Raw genomic sequence first — 19,569 nt, 5'->3', positions numbered from 1 at the left:
ATATTGTTTTCAATGCAAGCAAGAGTAAAAATTAGGTAATAAGCCTAATAATGAGACTAGACTACAATTTTAAGAAGGCCATCTAGACAGCTAATTTGGTTATCCAATATTTTATAGACTATACTTACATCTAACTCTTGAAGAGTGGCTGTTTTATCTTGCGGTGTTGGTGCAAGATGCAATGCTCGAGTTAGCCGCACATCAGCTTCTGCCAACGCAACGACTGCCTTCCCATGGGCAGCTACAAACTGTCTATGGGCGTCAGCTCCCGCGGCGTCCACACGGACTCTCAATTGCTGCCAACGACGCACAGCACTTCTCAACCGTGCTGCATCATCTGCGCCGGCACCGCGCAACTCTATTCCTCTTGTCGAAGCCACACGACTATACGCATCTTCTAATTTCTTGATATCGCTTTCTAAGGCGTCTAAATCTTTTAGAACTGATTTAGTAACGCTCTCATCTTCTGGCTCGCCACGTTGTTTACGCGTTTCGATCTTTTCCACACGTTTTTCAATTGAATCTAGTCTTTTCTCTACTTTAGGCAGCAAAGAGTTGGCCAGCTCGGCTGACTTGCGAATTTCTTTGAGAGAGTTCTTACGATGTTCGGACATGTCACAAATATTCTTCCATTTCTTTTCAATGATATCAACACCAGTTTTTAAGTTTCTTAAATCAAAGTTTGCTTTTAGAACGTCAGGGTCATTAAATATGAGTTGGCAGTAGTTTAGTGTTTCTCCTACTTCACTACTTTCACTTTCGATATTCTTTTGAATGTCATCGCGATCTTTGAATTTTTCATCAACAGCTTTAGACGTCAAATATTCGAGGACCACTGTAGTTGATAGCTGTGATTCGATAGTATGTAATTTTAATCTGATTTCTGTAAGTCTTTCTTCTAGTTGTGTTATCGTTTCAAGTAATTCGTTGATCTTTGCAATTCTACTTCTTCCAGTCTCTTGTAATTTGTGCCAGCGCTCTTGAACATCCTTTAGCTGTTTAGAGGTATTTTTGCTATAGGATTTTTCATCTTTCTTGGATAAGTCTATAAGAGCGCTGCCTGTTTCTATAAGCCACTCGAACTCACGTTCTTTAAGAGAAGTTTCAGCTTGTACATCGGAGTTGATTCTTCTGATCAGGTCTTGCGGATCAAGAGCTCCAACTTCACCATTTTGACTAGAAATTTCAAGCTTCGATTCCAGAGTTGTCATCCATTCGGCAAAACGTGTCAAACGTGAATCGAATATTGTATAAACTTCGAGGCGTTCTTGCAATCGATGGATAATGATTGACAACTGATGCTCTAAATCTGCTCTCTGTTGGCGGAGTTGCCATATTCTTTGGTTAACTATCCTTATATCTTGAGGGCTTAGACATTCCTTTAGTTGTTCTTGAATAACACTTAATGCTTCTAATTGAATTTCTGTCTTTTCGATCTTCTTTTTAAGTTCAATATATTTGTCGATAGCCTTCTTAAGTTGGGGTCTTGAAAGACGTTGTTCGTCGGAATAAGAATTGATCTCGTTTTGAGTTTTAGAGAACAATTTATTTAAATCATTGGTAAAAGTTTCATATTCACTAATGAGAGCTAATATTCTACTTAAGAAATCTCGCCATGTATCAAGGCTGGCTTGCAGATTATCTACCCTCTTTACAAGTCCAGCATACTCGATCCTCACCGAAGCTCCGTATGTTTCTTCAGTGAATTCGAGCACTTTCTTGAGATTTATAAGAAGTTTCTCTGATTGTTTTCTTCCTTCAGGTACTTTGTCTGAGAGATTCTGTATTTTAGCAAGTATTTTATGTATAGTCTTCATATGGACATATCGAAGCTGCAGTTTTTCTTTTTCTTGTTCCATTTCTTTTAGCCAGCGTAGTAGTTCTGTATTTATTTCTCTGTAGTCATCCCAAGCGGCAATTCGTGTGCATACTTCGTCGTGTCTTTCAACAATTCGTGCGAGGGTTTCATTGTGCAGATTTGTCATCATATCGAATCTGTCTGATAATTCCCGATTCCTCAAGTCCCTATTTTCATTTATGAGTACTGATCGTTGTGATGTGAGAAGATTTCTATGTACCCTGCACAACCGGCGATGTTCTGTGAGGTTTTCATAATCAGCCGGTACCGAGCCAGATAAGAACGACTGCAGATCTAGAAGGTATTCGTGCCAAAGCTTGAGAGCTGTTGCAGCGTCTCCGGACCGCACTAGGGCAGTAGATAATCGATGGTAGTGTAAGAACGTATCCCTGAACATAGCTTGCCATAGCTCGAGTATTCTGACTATAGAATGTTCGTCGGAAATATCGCGATCTATTTCTGGCAATTCAGCCTTCCCTGGTGCTATGTCTGCTTCGCTTTTACCCAGTGCTATCAAATTGTCACGTAACGCTATAAGTTTGTCTTCAACAATTTCACCATCTTCATGTAAGGGTGCCAAATCCTGGAACAATAATTTTTAAATGAGTTAACTACACATTAATTTTATGTTGTATTTTTCATACCCATAGATATTAAATGCTTTGAGGTAGATTAAAGTGTCACATACCAAGGCGCTGGTATCAATTAACTGTTCGTTCCTTACAACATACTGCAGAACATAGAATATATTTTTTTCTTTTATCTTGATGATCGTATTATTTGCCGTAAAGTGCCTATAGTAAGTCGGGTGATCAGATTAGATTCTAAAAAGTCAAAGCTACTTAAAACAAATTATAGGCAAAAGACATGTTTCAGTTACACTTCTCATTTATTAATAAGATTCAGTTAGTAACAGTGCCGCGGCCTCAAGAGACAGAATGCAGGACAATCAATAAATTGCACGACCGTTAACCTCATAGATAATGCAACATCAAACATGCAAGTCCTGCCACCCGTGTCGTCGGGACCGTCGGGTTTGTTCCCATTGACACCCGGGTTTTGACCTTTTATAGTTAATTATAAGGATTATTCATAATTACTTATTTAGATTAGACTTTAAATTCATATAATCATAGTATGAAGTAATGGCGGTGCAAAATTAATTCAATCATATTAAAAATCTATAAGTTCAATATAACCAATATTTTTGTGGAGCTCCAACAGATGTTTTATCCTGCAGATGCGTTGGAGTCCTAGGTCTCAATTATATCAATAGGTTACATGACAGGAAAAAATTCCAACTTTTAATGTCGGATGTTGCGAGATTTCATATAAAAGGACGAATAAAATATAAATTAGCGTTATCTTACACAGATTAACTTGATTTTTTTAACGATTATCGTTATTTAAGAAATTTGGGGGTAAAACGGGAATAGACAGTCTGTCTGTGTGTCGTATCATAACAGTCCTTTGTTTGTTTAAGTTACTGTGATCGCATGAACACATGAATGAACTCCGTGAGAAAATGATATTTGCGAATTTATTGACGTTTCCGCCCATATCTATACTATTATTATAAAGAGGCAAGCGTTTGTGTGTTTGTATGTTTGAATCGGGTAATCTCCGAAACTACTGAACCGATTTCATAATATATTTTATCTCAAAATTCCCACGGGAGCGAAGCCCTAGGGAAACATCTAGTAGTTCATAACTTGAATTATGTGATTTGCATTCGGGCTAGTGTTGGGAGATGGCGAGAAAACCGAGAGAAGTGGGGCTCCTCTAGCCTCTGTCCCACTTCCTGTACGCAGAAATAATACTTCCTAACCATTGAGGACCTCAGAGAAGCTAAGATTTAAAAATGGCCACACACTGGTCTCATAATAGTTTTCATAGCCGTATTCCTCATGGCTAAGGGTTGTGGTCATTACGTGGAATTAAATACACAACGACTTTCTTGGAACTATTAATGGAGTGGTTTGCCGTTGCCTTCTCCATTTCATACACAAGATGATAATCAACCAGTGTGCAGATTTCCTCACAATGTTCTCCTTCACCGGAAGCAAGTAGTAGTCGATGAAAACTAGGATTCGAACCTGGGATGCTTCGGTTCACAAGCGGCGTCTTAACCATTACACCACCAAACCACTGCTTCATAATAAATAGGCATAAAGAGTCGATAATAATGCTGTTTTAGTTAGAATGACGTCACCAACCTGTCTCATATCACAGAATTTCTCCTTCGCATGTAAGGCTTTAGCTCTGGCCAGCTGTCTCGCTTCACCCAGGTCTGCTAACACCTGCACTGCGCCTGCGACTAGTTGCAGCCTCCTCGCTAACGCGTCGGCATCTGATTGGAGAGCCCTGGACCCCGTCTCGGCAGCCACCCTGGCGGCGAGCGAGCGTAACTCTGCCACCCTTGATTCTTGTTCGAGACATGCCTGTACGAAAACAAATAAATTAGAATTTTGAAAATAATAATGACATTAATAAAATCAGGTTACCAGCGGGGATTGAACCCACGCCCCTGTATATCAGGGACAGTGTCCTGGATAGACAGGTGGGTTCAATTCTCCCTCGACCTGACCATGACCACGACCTGACCCTGACCATGTACTTTATTGTGTACTTACATGTTATATTACTGATAAAAAATTATACATAAATTTATATTTAAAAAATTGTAAGTCCTTCTGACATAATAGGGACCAACACTGTTTGAATGCCGAAAGAAACTTCTTTCGGCATTTCTTCTCAGCAGTGGTCGTTCCGAAATGCTAGTAGTTTGTAGCTTTGGTAAACATCATTTAATTTAGAATATGACGTGAAAAAGTGCCTGTGAAGGCCTAATTTCTGAATAAATGATTTGATTTTGTCGATTCCAGATTTTTTCTAGTTATTATTACATTTCAAAATTAGTTAAAAATCATGTGTGACATTGACATGTACATCAGATCTATTTAAATTGGAATTTATTGAATATCGGACGGATGAACGTGATTTAATTCCTAGTAACAAAATAATATGTCCATTCCTAGTAACAAAATAATATGTGTATGGCTTGGATCTATACAATAATTATGTCCAATAAACGTAGTTTATTTTGTCTGCAAACTGTCTGTCTGTATCGCTAGGCATCGGTCCTACTTTTGGTACGTTTGTCTGTTTTGTACTTTTTTGTGTTATTACATCAAAAGTCGAGTCTGCGTTTTAATCATCTATTGAAATTATAAAAAATATTCAAAAAACGTTAAAAACATTGCATAAATCCCTGTTGAATAGTACTTACAACGCGTGAAAGCGTAACTTACAAATTCAATTCGTGTTTACACAAATATTTACGATAAACTAATATAACTAAATATTCCAATATGTACCTACATAAATTTAGTTTTTTATCAATTCACAATAGAATATTCAATATTTTTTCAGTTCAAAACTAATAAATATGTAGGCGCCGTCGTATTAAACTACAAGTTATATGGGATGGACTTAGCGCATGCAAGAATTATATTTATCTTGTTTCATGTCACCTACAAAAATAATTTTATTTCGATTTTTATATCACCTACTGATGTGCACCTACGTAAACAACAGTATTTTATACTGGTTGATGACAATTTAAATATATATTTTTCAAAAGACATAATTTAAATGAACTACCTTATTTTTTTATGAAATTACCATACGATGTACGATTTTTTATCATAGTATTATTATTCCGTTAGATTTAAGATCGATACGATAATAGATATTTTAGAAATTCGAATTTTAGAAACTATTATTCCTAGACATGTTGTTGATAGTATTTCATGAGAACAATTTAGATCGATCATGGATGGGAGAGCAATAGAGATTATTTAAATTCGATTCGATCAAATAGACCATGAGATTCGAAGAAAGACAAGAAACGAATGCTTGGACGATAGATATTGTATACGTAACTATGTGTAATGAACGTCGTAAAAATATATTGATGTTGGAAATTTCTCATTCTGACACCAAAAAAAAACTGAACCTAAGTACCACTTACTTCCTCCCCCTTCTTTGTAATAACAATTTGAAATTATTCTCATTTAAATAAATGCTGTACTTTATTACTGTTTTGTTACAACAATCGTAGGATATAAATTGATATGAAAGAAATCTTGCATTATCTGTAAGCCAAAGGTATATTTCCATTAAACTTGGAATAGATTAAACTCACGACTATTATTCTAGTTTGTTTGTCGCCGTATTTACATAGGGAAATGTTATCAACAAGATTTGGTTCAAGGTTTTATCCCCACATACCATACTTACTGCGTTGTAGATAAAAATATTGGGCTCAGATATTCAAGTAACTATTCTTAATTAGATAACCATGTGATATGATGTACTCTCTATAAATTAATACATACTTAAGATGTTTATTAAGTATTATGATTTACATTAAGCAATAGATGAAAAAAAACGATGTTACGAATCGCTAATTTAAAGTGGAAATTGGCGGGACACTTGGCTAGATGAGAATACCATCGATGGACGAAAGCAGTGACGCAGTGGTGGCCGAGACATGGACAGAGACCAATTGGTAAACCATCAGCTGCTTGTCAGGTGACATTGTTTGAGTCGTGAGAAAATGGTAGATAAGATTGGCATAGGACTGATGGAAATGGCACAAAAAATGGCGATCTTATACCCAACAGTCGGTTGATATAGGTTGAAAATTATTATGAACTAGCTTATGCCCGCAGCTTCGCCCGCGTTAGTTTTTCAGGATGAAATGTAAGTACCCTACTTTCTCCATACTTCCAACTACATGTATGCAAAATTTCAAGAAGATTGGTTGAGTAGATAGAGCAATAGAGCTATAAATAAACAAACTTACTTTCGCATTTATAATATTAGTTGGGTTCGTGATTGGGATAATAACGTCGACGCGTGACGCGTGTCGTACCTAAAATCTGGAATATCTCGAACGAGCATTACCTAACCTAACTACAATTTTAAGTCTGCCCAAACGACACGGTTTCCTTCCACGTGGGCGCAGGAATCCGCATAAAAAGACCAATATACAGTCCGTTACGACATTACCCGCCATATCCTGCCACTGAGCATACACTAGCCGTCATAACGGACTAATTATAGAATCGTGTGATGATGTAATGTAATGAATATTTCATGTTAAAATATGGTTTCTCAAACTTAAATTACGTACAGTTATTAGCGACGAACCCCTTTAAAATATGGACTATTGAATTGCATTTTATAAAAAAAAACTAGTGGTGTGTCCCGGCGAGTCTTTGGTAGGGTAAAAACTGTTACTCAGGAATTACACTATCTATTCGTGAAAACCGCATAAAAATCCGCGAAAACTCAGAAAATAATTTAAGTTTATCGCGAACAGATCGACAGACGCGGATACACGAAGGATAAGGCTAGTACAAAAAGTAATATAGGTATAGACATGTTTAGTAAGATAACATTTTAATATAACAAATTTAATATTTCAAAAGAAATACAAACGAGTTATTTGCTACTAAGCAGCTCCCATTACATATCTACATTTTATATAACTTTGAGAAACCCCTTGTTAGAATATGATCAACTAACAACAACTAACTAAAGTAGAGATATATGGTTCTCGATCACATTTAATTAATAAACTACAATAGACGACCTCGGTGGCGCAGTGGTAAGATACTTGCCACTGAACCGAGAGGTCCCGGGTTCGATCCCCGGTCGGGTCATGATGGAAAATAATCTTTTTCTGATTGGCCCGGGCCTTGGATGTTTATCTATATATGTATTTATTATAAAATATAGTATCGTTGAGTTAGTATCCCATAACACAAGTCTCGAACTTACTTTGGGGCTAGCTCAATCTGTGTGGTTTGTCCTAATATATTTATTTAATATATTTATAATATATTTAACTCTTTTATAAATAAGAAGTCTTGATAATAACTCTGAATTAAGTAGGTTGCTTCTTCTGGAGCAAAAACACCTAACCAAAACGGAAAAATTCAGGTCGCGGCCCTAAAGATATTTTATTTAATAAAATACCTAGGTGCTTACTAGTTACTGTAGGTGAGGCAGTTGTAAACAATAGGTACTTTGTGTGAGCAAAATTGGCAGGTTTTATTAGTTAGTGCACTTTCGCACTTTCACTGTAGCAGTGAAATTTTAAACGTATGTGGTTATGACTTGAAATAATTTACAGTGACAATTGCATTTTTGGCTTTATAAGTAGGTCAACGTACATAGGTACATGCAGAAATTAGCGTATCCTGGGCCCCGACGCTCAACGGCTGAGGGAAGGCACCGGTAATACACTCAAATGTGACATATACATGAAGAAATTGAATACGATCTAAAAGTAAAGGCACTCGTACATATACAATATCTTTTTCAAATTTCTTTTGTTGATTTTGACGTCTTTGATGAATTGAAATGCTGCGGTGAATTTTGTAATGTCGCATCATATTCACCTGCGCTTTGGAAGTCCGCAGTAGACATAATTTTCATTAAATTTGTGGCGTCATTATGTGATGTAAGTACCTATATATCATAACAGAATTTTGACTTTGATCCACCAATTAATTCAATCAAGTTATTCGAGCGATTATTCTAAATTAATTGGTGTCCATAAAGAACCTATCCTGTGCATACTAAAGACTTTGGATAAGGATTTATTAAGATTTGAGATAAAGTATGTTTAATAATAAACTAACATCAGGCGCTTTGTATTTTGTGCAATAAAAATGCATCTGTTTTATACATCGTACCTAAGTGCATTAATGTTTGTTTTATCAGTCTGTGCTATGATGTTTTATTAAGTAGGTTAATATAGGTTAATATTTGTGTATGGCACGCTCAATATTCCTAATTAATGTACCAAACGGTTAGATTATGTCATTTGGTTAAGATAATTTTGTATAGTAAAAAACGTCTTATTAAATACTGGTTATCTGTGAATTACAGGCTAGACAACTTTATTTCTTAGACAAATTTAAAAACCCTCGACTTTCAATATTAATTTTTACAACTTTTACAGCTGTTGAACCGAAATTGATAAACAACACACAAACATATCTAAGAACCACATACAAATTAGATATGAAATAAAAAAAAAACCAAATCCCAAATCGGTTCACCCGTTGATGAGCCGCGTACACAGATAGACAGACACACTTAGCTGTCAAACTTATAACACCCCTCTTTTTGCGTCGGGGGTTAAAAAAGGGTCCGTGGTAAACTAAACAGGTATACCACGACCGAAGACGGTTCCTAATTGAACGGAAAGAGGTTTAGGAAAATGACGGCTCAAAATACAAGTCATTATATAAATATTGAGTAGGATTTTTAAATACCGTAAAGTGTGAAAGAAAACCTACATACAGAATAGAAGCGATATTCCAAGGCTGTGATCCGAAAAGCTAGATTAACGGCGGTTTACACAAGCTTTTATTAAACTTGCAATGTATGTGAGTATATGTATGTATGTTCGAGTGGAACCTTGTAAATTTTGAAGCGATTGTACTGAAATTTTGTACACACGTTTAGTTTCGATGACAGTGCGTTATTATGTTAAGCATAACCACGATGGTGCACCCAGGATTGGCTCCCGACGATGGAAAACAGACATAATGTTTTATTTTTTCTCACTGACAACAACATAAATGCATCTTTCAAAAATGACATTTTTGTAAAATAAATGTGTGTCAAATTTTTCTTTTCGTCGACTTTTAGAATGAAAATCCATAGAAGAAGCCGATGCCACATTCTATATTCTTCATCCATTCTCAGAAATTCTCATTCCCTTGAAAATTCACGTTCTCCATTCTAAATCTGGCGCGATACAAAAGTTACGCAAGTGACACCGACACGGTTTGGGATTGCTGATGTAAACTGACATAAACAAACATAAAAATTAGGTTATTTGCTCATCGCCTCTTGATCATCGCTAACACTGTGCTGTGTACCACATTTTTACGATATGGCTATTATAAAATAGATGAAAATATATCTAGAATTTCGTCTCGGCTTCGCTCGGGTAGAATCATATCTAAGTATAATACAAAAACAGGCTATCTTCGTTTCGTCTATCTCTGTGCCGAATTTAATCAAAATCGACCTAGTAGTTTTTGAGTTACAATCAAAAAATAAAGAAACAAATCTTTTCTCTTTACAATATTAGATCAAAATTCAAAATTAATCCATACTAATATTATAAATACGAAAGTGTGTCTCTGCTTTCACGGCTAAACCTCTGAACCTAATTTTATTGAAATGATATATATATATATATATATATATATATATATATATATATATATATATCATTTCAATAAAATTAGGTATATATATATATGGTTAAAGGCTCAATAGTTCAAACATTTGGCTAGTTTGTATGAAAATAATGTCTGAACTGCTTTCGCAGATACGCGGGCGGAGTCGCGGGCAAAAGCTAGTATTATGATAATATAAATTATATTACCTAACAATCAATATGTATTAACATAAAGGATCCATAATGAATTACTAGGTTAGCGACTGTGCTAATGTCCTAAAACTTTTCGTGTCAACCTAAAGTCGCTAGCACTAATTGGTTTTGGAAAGCTTTTAGCACTGAGCCAAATTACTTTTTATAATAACATTTAAAAAAATGGGTTGAACCACGAAGCAAAAACAAATGCTGAGCGCGCTGAGGCAGACGAGTGGGGTACAGGGTGACGCCTGAGCACATTTCATTGTACCTAAACACACTTGTCTACATTAGGTCCGTGTGGTCCGTTAGGTCAAAATGGGTCTTATTTTATTTTGTAACGTAAATACTATCACACAAATGTGACACAAAAGTTTTGTTTTTTTTTTTATTTATTTAATTTAACTTAAAGCGGTTTCCTACGGCGGCTACGCGGCACGTTATAGTTATAAAGGAAAGTTTTGTAATGGTGTAAACGCATATTGATTTTGGCTATCCGAAGGCTATCCTTATAGTTGTGTGGTAGACGCAAGGGCGTACAGTTTCGCGCCATTCCATAATTAAGACGTTTTCCCCGCCACAGATTATGAAGAACGAAGAAAATAAGTAGCTGGCTGGAAAATATAAGTTTTTTTTAAAATAGCCGATTGACATACACTAGAGTTGTGTGGAAGGAATATGTAAGTAGCATTTAGGATTTAGTAAGTACTTCGGTTGTATGGAGTACCTACTAATTCCATAGTAAGTATATACTTATTTGATAAACTCAGGAAACTTATGGTTACAGGTAAAATTTAAATAAGTAAATGGTTACACGTACCTAAACGGACAATAGTTGTTGTTAAATTCGTTGTTTTAGAATCATATTATTCCAACTACTGAGGTATGTGTGGTACATAGCTATTCATTTCAGCATATTTTCTTCTTTTTAAAGTTACAAAATACTAATATTAACATTTTATTAATTTCGCATATAAAATAGCTAACACTAACCTTTTTGTTCAAATCGTAATTGCATATTAAGAAAAACATTATTTTTTAATTTATACCGCATCGCATTTTCTTTCAGCGGTCTAATAGGAAAGTGCGCCCTTGAAAAGTAGGCATGTTGAATGTAACCACACGAATGTGTGTTCGCTAATTTGCTAAATTTCTCCGTTAATTATCTTTTACTGTTGTTCTTCGCGGTCGAATGAAAGCCGCCATTTTGAAACTACTTCCGAATTTGGAGGTTAGGATTTTCAATGTCAGTTCCAAAAAGGGGTAATCGAGCATGCTTATTTGAACAAAAATAAAAAGGTTATTAGTGTGTGTTCTACGTGTTAATTGAGAAATATTTTATTCCTATATAACATAGCACAACAAATTAATATACAACACAACAATTTGCAACTACTTGGCTGTGGCCGCAAGATAAATATTGGTCATAAAGTAAAGAACTCATCATGTCAAAATAAGTTTATAAAAATTAAGTATTTAGTTGTATTTTAATTAAATAAACAAGAAGTGGTTAATCGAAGAAAAGTCATAAAGTCCGGTGCACACCGGCTGTATTGCAATTTTAACGCGTTTGTATTCGCCTGCGTCACAATAATTCTATACAAAAACCGTACGCGCACGCGCATTTTTGTATCGGCCTTAAAAGATAGGTACCAACTAAACTTGCATAACAAAGGTTAAAATAACAAGCCATTTAAATTGCAAAATTGACGTGTACAATATTCTTGTATCTTCCGTCATTAAAATAAGTGAAAAATATTACATGTGTAGTGCCTAATAGTCAAATATTTGCATAATCAAGAATCGAGCTATTATTGTTACTTTCATGTATATATTTAGTCCAGTATACTTGACATTTAGAAAAAAAAATAGGTACCTATCTATGGTTTTTTTTCATTTATTTAATCTGTCTCTTTTGTGTTTTTAGGTATCCCTTGATACTAATCACAATCATCATAAGTTTATTTGCGTACTATTCTCGACCTTGAGACATTGGCAAAATCACCGACGATGGAGCCATAACACAAGAAAAGAGGAACAACTGCTTACAGTTCTGAGTGATAATCACAGTGTCTTTCTCAACCTTGACATCAATTGGCAAAATCATCGTCTGGCTAAACGAAGAAGCCATAAAATTAAAAAGTGATATGATCCTCATACGTGAACATAAACAACATAAGTTAAGGCTGTAAAAAAAAAAGAACCTTTTAAATATATTGGATTGGCACACCTACCGTGATAGACAGAGGGTTGGCGTGTTCCCCCATAATATTGTAACGCGATAACTTGAGAAATAGGTTCTCAGATTTATGATCTTTTTGACGAAATATAAAGTTTGGAGTGTCTTAAATGACGGCATAAAGAAAAAAGTTTCAGCAGACAGCTAAGTTAGTTTTGACAGAAAGTTACAACATTATTGTCCAACTATAAGTTAAGGTTAAGTTTTTTATGCAAAATTTTAATAATACATATAATAGGTACAATTAAATATGTCCATTTATTTATTTGAGTATTTCAAAATTTTTCGGTAAACAATGTAGAGATATTTTTTATTGAGATATAGTTATATAAAGAAAATCAATATAATTATTTATTTAAGATTAATCGATAATTTCTCTTTGCATTTTATAAATCAATCGCATAAGTATTTAATTACGTAATAAGTATTATATAATTGATTAAAATACTTGAATAATCATGCTTAGGCATTGTGATGTAATTGTGATGTGAAATTATATTTATTTACAGTAAATTTTGCGCATTTTTATATGTTATATCATTTGTATGTTATTTTGTAAGTAACATTATTTCCATACAAGCTTTCACCTCCCCATTGCAGTCATTTAGGGGTTGATTTTTGAAAAAAAAAGTAGTCTGTGTTTGAAATGGGATCTTTAACTACATGCACACAAAATTTCATCAAAATCGGTCCAGCGGTTTAGCCGTGAAAGCGGAAGAGACAGACAGACAGACAGAGAGACAGACTTTCGCGTTTATAATTTTAGTTTTGGATATTTTTAGACAAATTGTGTCGTAGGTAACTAAGGAAATAGACGCACATATAACAGTTAGGTATATGGAGACATGTAACTGGCTAAATTTAAAAAGAAAAGGCCGCGGTGATTCATCAAAGATATCACATAACCTTGAAAGTTTAAATTCTGTTTATCGCGTTATAGTAGCACTGAATTGTTGAAATACTAAACTGAAACGCAGAGGTAAATCTAACTATATACATTCTACATCATAGTAGTGATGGTTGGTTCCGCCCTAGAATAGAACCACTGCCTACATACGCGTACATACATGGGACACAATGGCCCCCTTATTGGAGATTAAGTCAATTCTATGCTTTGGAAAAACTTGCTATGCTAGGTGCCTACCATTTAACCAAATTTCATCAAAATTGTAAATAATGCGTTATTGCTTGCCACTCACTATGTAATCATGTGCAGAGTGTGCTATAAAAATATCAGTCCTGTACTTTTTGCAATGAGCAGTATCTGGCATACAAACATACCTAGACGCTGATATTATTCAATAAACAACCATTTAACTACAATACCTATTTTGCCGAAACACTCCTTTTGCACTCAAAAGTCATGAAATTAAATATTCAAAACATTATTTTAGTGATATCCAAAGTATTTTTTATAAAATGTTTTTTATTTATCGCTTACCTCTTGCAATGACATTGTGGTAGATGATAAAGTTTACACTTTATACCGGCACATTCTTATCACATCATTAAAAACGAAATAAGCCACTTTTGCATGCATCGCACTAATTGACATTCACAAATCCATTAGCTAATCTATTTATTTACGAATAAATAAACTTATGTCAACGCATTTTACCGATCACTAAAGCCTAAAATTAAAAAAAGAATTTGCGGGTATTTGAATTTTGACGTTCGCACATCGTATGTCAAAGTTCCCGACTAATGGCGTGGCGGGAATTGTTCCGAATGCGGAATCCAAAAATTTCAAATTTGGAACATCGCTGTTATAATCGAGTCACGGTCACGTTCCAAGGCTGCATTGTATGCAGCCAGCTTTATCGGTTAATGATCAAATGAAATTAAGCATGAGTTTCTCGCATTCTGCTACACCGATGTCACATGTCATAGACCTTGGAATTCGAACTTGCGCGCAAATTAAACTTTTTTTTTTAATTTTTATTGTTTCGTAATATTTATTTTTCGTTTGTGTTGTATTCGAGGGGTTTTCGAGTTTGTTCGTTATGTTTTATTTTTTGCAAGCGCAGACGTCCGCGCGTTAGGACGTCCGCGGTACTACTGGCACGCGTTCCACACACTGCGTGTTATCTAAAACGTTATCAGTAAGTACGATTTTATTCATCCGCACGTTTTGTTTTTAACATAGACCTTATCGGTATTAATTTCGTAAATTAATTCGATTTGCACGCATCAAATTTAATGATTTGGTTGATGGATGATTTGGCATCTTATATACTTATGTACTAGATGAAAGTATTTCTGTCGGTCTGCCTTAATTATATTTAAATACAACACTTTCATGAAAAATGACAAGTTTTCCACTGACGACCTGTAAAGTGGCGCAGTGGTAAAGTGCTTGTCTCTGAACCGAGAGGTCCCGGGTTCGATCCCCGGTCGGGTCATGATGGAAAATGATCTTTTTCTGATTGGCCCGGGTCTTGGATGTTTATCTATATATGTATTTGTTATAAAATATAGTATCGTTGAGTTAGTATCCGATAACACAAGTCTCGAACTTACTTTGGGGCCAGCTCAATCTGTGTGATTTGTCCTAATTTATTCATAGGTTACTGAAAGTGTAGCCATGGAAGAAAATTTAATGATTACGCGTAAAGGAAAAGATTATTCAAGACTCGTACGTACCAAAAGCAAGAAGTGATTTAAGAATAATTTTGAACAAATAGCGAAATACGAAACTAGGTCTTAAATCGCCTTGCTGTGTTCGTTTCACTTCTGCTAACTGTTTTACTGAGTCCTTGTTCATGTACCAGTACGAGTACGTAACGGACTTCCTAAGGTTTGTTCACGTCTACACGATTTTATTATTGTTTACCAATTGTATACTTACGGAAAGTTTGTGTTTTTTGTCACTTCTTTGCTAAAAATTTCTATTGCGCTAATGATAAAATGTATTAAAACTATCCGTGGTTACATAAGTTTTTTTTTTATTTCTATTCCTAATAGTATAATATTGTATTTTTATTGCGAATTTCACACAGAAGAGAGACTATAAAATTAGGAGCCAAAAATTTTGTTGGAACGTAACTTTTTCATTGAATACTTACGTCATCGTATAGTTTTATAAAATTGTGCTAAATTAAACAAAATAAAGTATATTCATGTTTAATTGACACATTTAGATTAATCTCATAACTCACCCACATTTATGGGTATCTAATTTGCACCGTCAAATTTGACGTTAACTTAACGTGCGCGGTAAAACGCAAAGTACCTACCTACCTAGGTCAAATTTGATAGTGAACTCACCCTAACTTCACTCATTTACCTATAACTTTTTAAATTCATGCAATAAAGCTTAAATACCTAATTAAATTAAATAAAATCTATATGAGCATAGCTCTAGTTCACTTAGTCTGGGAGTCCTACTAACTGTTCATATACATACATACAGACGGTAGGTCATTGTCCTTGGTTATGGTAATGTTAATCAGTTAAGTATACCTACTTGTGATTCTTGTGATGAAATGCAATTAGCGAGAGAACCTTTTGTGTTTTTACGGTAAAATTGAATTGGATCAGTCAGATATCATATTGTTAATCTAGGTACTAAGTCCTCTGCCGCGTCTGCCTGTCTGTTCGCGATATACTCAAAAACTACGAAACGGATTTTCATACGGTTTTCATCAATAGATAATGTGATTCTTGAGGAAGGCTTAGGTGTACCTATAATTTATTACGTATTTTACCCGAGCGACGCCGACACGGGCCGCTAGTAAAATTAAATGTAGATTTGAAGTAATCTGGGCATTTGACGGGTAGTTATATAGACCTATATGGACGATGCGATATGGACTGGTGAGTCAGTTTTCCGACTAGCGCTTGACGACCATACGGGGTTCGGTCGACGAACTAGTGAGCTCAAAAGGAAATGACAGAGATACCAATGTGTCTGTATAAAGATAGAATGAATTTTGGACTTGCATAGGTAGGTATCTACCGTTTTCTTTACATGTCTAGAAAAACTCCAGAAGAATTTATGTTGCTACAAATTTATTGTACGTACACGTGAACTGCACGTGCGAACTTGATTTTACGATCGGCCGCCTGTTTGACGTCAATCCTTTTTGGGAAGGCTGTTCTTGCCTATCAGCTTTTAAGACTTTTAGTAGACTAAAAAGACTTAAAAGAGCTAATGTTTCTAATTAGTAAATACATATTGGATGATGTGTGATAAGCAGTTTACAAAATCTGACTACATAATCCAATTGATAAACGCCTAGGCGTTTATAAGAGCAAAATTGGTCTTGCATTGCATTGTTTTAGTTTATTTATCTATACTATTATACAAAGGGAAGTATTTTTGAGATTGTGAGTATCTAAGTTTGAGGCGGGTAATCTCCAAAACCACCGCACCGATTTCAAAAATTCTTTCAACATTAGAAAGCTACATTATCCAAGATTGCTATAGGCTATATTTTATCTCAAAATTCCCACGGCAGCGAAGCCCCGGGCAACATCTAGTTAGACATAATAACTGTTATAGGTAATATTAGGGGCCCGACCTCGCAATCGAAGTTCATCAGTTTTCTCAAAAAAATTTCGAAGGTTAAAGTACCTAAAATCAATTCAGAAAAAGTTCGAATGGTGTACCTATTTGGTAGTACAGATATTTGAAGGACACAGGTAAGAGCTTTTGCTGTACCAGCGTGCCTACAGTCTGTCTTTAAAGAGTAGAAAAAGGATTTTTAATGTACTCGATTTTTTTGCCTTTCTATACTGTATAAAAAGACGTTAAAATACTGGCCACTAAAATTCTGGGACTATTTAAAAAATACGATTGTCATTTTTATTCATTGTCAAGATTATTGATTTGTTGTGTTTTGGTTGGAATTAGTATTTTATTGATTTAGTATTTTTATGGATTTATAATATAGTTTAATATTTAGGTTTAAAGAATTTATTCTCATTAAAGATTACAATAAATCCACTTACATGAGAACAGAATTAATTATAAAGTACTTAAACTAGAAGGCAGTCACCATATTCAATTTTAGGTTAAGTTATTGTAGGCAGGTTAAACCATTATACAGATTTTAGGTACATTTATAAAGTTAGATGCGACATAAACAAATATCAAACATAAAATATCTGTTAGAGTGAGCAGTTTACAGCAATATGATCACTCAACTCTGACTTAAACATTTTAGGGAATCTGCGTTTCTTATATGTGAAGGTAATTTGTTGTGCTCCTTCAAAGGTAATGTTCTTTTGCTTAAGCTTGGTGCGTGTTTTAGGTAACACAAGCAAACTTGGTCGACGTAAACTACGTTTGGAAATTTCGGATTTTTTTGTGAAAGATAGGTATATTGGTGTGGATGGTTTTACTAAATTTTTAATATTTCTTACACACTATCCTTGCTTTATTTTAAATCCCAGCAATAGTCTATACTTACAAATACAACATATAACGGTCAAGATTGGTTGATAAACATGGATGGTTTATCTGTGTTTATGATGTGTTGAAGCCAAGAGCCAAGACACAATACCATCATTATATACTCCTTATGGACAGACTGTAAGCCAATCAGTAAAGTCATTGACCTGAGCGGTAGCCGGTGCATCATCAGGTCTCAGGGAGTGCAGCCGGCCCTCCATGAACTCCGCGAAGGTTCTTACAGCGGCTGCCGCGTCACGGTACCTTTTCCACAACTCCACTGCTTTGTGGTATCTGAAACGGAGTTATTTTTTAGTCTTTCTTTTTTAGAGTGTCAATCTGGTGTGAGATTTATTTTTCAGTCGTCCAAAGAGAAGTGAATTTGCAGCCACTATCTAGCACCAGCACATAATAACAGGCAAGTTTTCTATTTATTAGTTGCACTTTGTCTCACCAATGCTATCTATGTTTGGTCTTTTGGTTGACACCATATGGGGCGTTAAGCGAGTTTGTACAAGTTAAACTTCAACATTTTCGTTAAGTAGCATATTTTCCATCACTTAAAGATTACACCCGTGCAGTGTTGGCAAAATTAAGATCATTGCTAAATCATCAACTAGGTATTATTATTATTATTTTTTTATTATTTTTTTTAATTTTTATATTAGGACAAATCACACAGATTGAGCTAGCCCCAAAGTAAGTTCGAGACTTGTGTTATGGGATGCTAACTCAACGATACTATATTTTATAACAAATACATATATAGATAAACATCCAAGACCCGGGCCAATCAGAAAAAGATCATTTTCCATCATGACCCGACCGGGGATCGAACCCGGAACCTCTCGGTTCAGTGGCAAGAACCTTGCCACTGCGCCACCGAGTATTATGTACTTCGGAAAAAAACTCCGATCTAATTGAAGAAAAGACTCATTTCGAAAAATTAAATGTCAAACTCACTTATCACACAGTTGAGTAAGGTTGCTGCAAGTATGTTCATATGCTGCAGCGGCGTCGTCCAGCTCTCTCCGCAACTGAGCGGCTACTGTGGGTTCCGTAGACGCTTCCAACGGTGCTGCCGCGTCCTTAAGTTCACCCACCAGTTCTCCGCTTCGCCGGGATAGGGACTCACTGAGCGTCTGTTGGGGAAAGCAAGGATTTTTCAGTTAGAATAACGATTGTCTGGACTACACATCAGAACACACAAAAGAATGAGGACGAATTTAGATTTCATTTGCTGATGATTTAATAGGATGAGATCTATCAATAGTTAATTATAGTTAATATTTCAAGAGTAATAGAAAACAAATATTATAGCTCAAATTGTACAGTTGTCAAGTGATTGAATGATATTAAAGTTTTACCTCTAGTTTCTCCGTGGCCTTCAGCAAGCGGTCGTAATCGACCTGCCCTTGAACTGTAAGGAGCTCCACCATGTATTCTGCCTCTCTTACAGCACCTTGCACCAATTCCAGCTGCCTCTCGAATCGTCTCCACAGTTGGACCTTGGCGCGAAGTCTAGCGCTCAGGTCATTGCAAGCCACTTCCAGGTCCGCATGTGTTTCCTACAAAAATAATGGTTAGTTCAGAAATAGGCTTGAAAA

General features: G+C 35.3%; 1 protein-coding gene across 11 annotated transcripts in view; it reads right to left on the bottom strand.

Annotated features, from left to right (window-relative positions):
• Msp300 (Muscle-specific protein 300 kDa) overlaps window positions 1-19,569 on the bottom strand; it is a 168,795-nt gene that overhangs the window by 8,241 nt on the left and 140,985 nt on the right. For all 11 annotated transcript variants that reach the window (XM_053757134.1, XM_053757133.1, XM_053757130.1 and 8 more), the window contains 5 exons: window positions 19,330-19,530; window positions 18,926-19,104; window positions 18,130-18,256; window positions 4,075-4,299; window positions 129-2,441 (listed from right to left, as the gene is read on the bottom strand). In XM_053757134.1, the coding sequence (XP_053613109.1) occupies window positions 129-2,441; window positions 4,075-4,299; window positions 18,130-18,256; window positions 18,926-19,104; window positions 19,330-19,530 (3,045 nt within the window). The remainder of the gene's footprint in view (window positions 1-128; window positions 2,442-4,074; window positions 4,300-18,129; window positions 18,257-18,925; window positions 19,105-19,329; window positions 19,531-19,569) is intronic.

This window comes from Plodia interpunctella, chromosome 16, assembly GCF_027563975.2.
Source record: "Plodia interpunctella isolate USDA-ARS_2022_Savannah chromosome 16, ilPloInte3.2, whole genome shotgun sequence".
Classification (NCBI taxonomy): domain Eukaryota; kingdom Metazoa; phylum Arthropoda; class Insecta; order Lepidoptera; family Pyralidae; genus Plodia; species Plodia interpunctella.
The sequence above is the reverse complement of the archived record's forward strand: the minus strand, read 5'-3'. Positions and strand labels throughout refer to the sequence as shown.